General features: G+C 42.2%; 1 protein-coding gene across 1 annotated transcript; it reads right to left on the reverse strand.

The window, feature by feature from the left end:
- Positions 1–384: 384 nt before the first annotated feature.
- Positions 385–1,624, reverse strand: LOC139337739 (T-cell surface antigen CD2-like). Its single transcript, XM_070972474.1, has one exon. The coding sequence runs from the start codon at positions 1,497–1,499 to the stop codon at positions 483–485; it is 1,017 nt and encodes a 338-aa protein (XP_070828575.1). The 5' UTR covers positions 1,500–1,624; the 3' UTR covers positions 385–482.
- Between the last annotated feature and the right edge of the window lie 224 nt (positions 1,625–1,848).

Genomic DNA, 1,848 nt, shown 5'->3' on the forward strand with positions numbered 1-1,848 from the left:
GTACTGAAAGACAGAATAAAGCTTTGTTGGTTTTAGCTTTTTCATGAGATTTGCTGATAATATGAAAAATGTATAATATCGCCAACCTTACTCTCTGATCTATTATATCAACACTTTGTCTGGAATTTGCTTTATTTATAACAATTATAACAAAGTACATCAGCTGTGCAGTCAAAGAATTCATAAAGAAAATGAGAACATCCTTAACGTTAACAAACTGGACCAACATCAGTTTTGAAATTCATCCGGCAGTTTCTTGTTTCATAATGTGCACAACCCTTAACTTCACCACTGCAACTGCTACATTTAAAACAGTAATAACAGAGCTAAGCCATGGTTTCACACTTAAAGTTGCTAAGAAAAATAAAGATATATATCCTCCCTCCCAAGCTTGCTGCACATCATGATTAAGCCTGCTGATTCACTAAAAACATCTCCCTCTGTCTTAGTTCCTCTTCTTGCTCCAGGTCTCAGTTCCGCATTCAGACATTCGGTGTCTGGGGGCCCTTCGTCCTCGGTTTTGGCACCGGTGAAGGCCGTTGTTCTTCAGCCACATTGGAGAGCTGTGGAGGTGTGTTTTCAGTCGGAGCTTCAGGCTGAGAAGCACTGTCATAACAGGCACTGGGTGAAGGCTCGGGGCTTGGGGTTGAAGGTTCCTCTGTCGCGTGCATAGTCTCATACTCTGGGCTGATGGAGTCTGGCTCTCGTTTGCTTAGAGAAAGCATCCTGAGCTCCCTTTTATCCCTCAGTCTCATTTGACTCTTGGTTCGTCTTTGACAGCAACATAATGTGATGATAATAGTGAGCAAAACCAGAATCAGACCTGTTCCTCCTGCAAGCACTGCCACAATGGTTTTGGATGCAAAACAAAGCAAAGTTGGTGGTGATGGACTTTTACAGGTTACATGAACGGTGTTGCTTTTCTCCTGGCTGACTTTGTTTGCCACACCACATGTAAAGTTCCTCTCCCCTTTCAGCTGTGCCAGTGATATGCTCAGCTTTTGTTTTGTTTCACTTGTTAAGGTATTTTCATCGAGTATCCATGAGAACGCTAAACCCTGAGGATTAGCTACATGGCAATTTAGATTAACAGCACTAGACTTGAAGTCGCAGCTATAAGTGAGTTGAGGTTTCAATACCTTGTCCATCATACAGAGATTGCCAGTCCATGTTTTAGCCAGTGTGCCATTGGGATGCAACACATTTGCCTGGTACGCCCCTTCACTTGACAGTTGTAGGTTCTTCAGCAAAAGAGATCCGGTTGCAGAGACGTCCCCTGGCTTTCCAACGGACACTCTGCCTTGCTGTCTGTAGAAAATGATTGTCTTGTTATGAGTCCATCTCAGCACATGTGAATTTGCCAGTCGGTCGTAGACAAATGGCAAAGTCAGATTCTGCCCAACGGCAGTGTAGAGCTCACATGTGACCTTGTTTGCTGCTGAAAGGTTGATGAATCCTGACAGAATGATAACTCCAAGTGTGGTAAGAAAGCATGCCATGATGGACAAAAGACAGACCAGAAGTGTTAGATTATTTCCTTTGTCCTTAATCTAATCTGTTGATTAGAGTAAAAAGTAGATTAAGAAGCAGTCCTGTCAAGACGAGTTGTTGTATTTGCAACCAGAATACAACTGGCACCTAAATGACAGACTTCAAATCCTTCAAATAGAAGTGAATCCTCAGTAGGAAGGAAATACTATTAGCCAAGAGTCTACTCTCAGTTCTCTTAAGATGACAAAAAAGCATCACCAAAGTCATGTTGCAACTACCATTTTCCTCTCACATGAATAAATATGACTGATGTCGTAATTCACTGCGATCATTCCAAGCATGACCTTATCGCAAAAC

The sequence above is a fragment of the Chaetodon trifascialis genome, chromosome 10, assembly GCF_039877785.1.
Source record: "Chaetodon trifascialis isolate fChaTrf1 chromosome 10, fChaTrf1.hap1, whole genome shotgun sequence".
Taxonomy (NCBI): Eukaryota; Metazoa; Chordata; class Actinopteri; order Chaetodontiformes; family Chaetodontidae; genus Chaetodon; species Chaetodon trifascialis.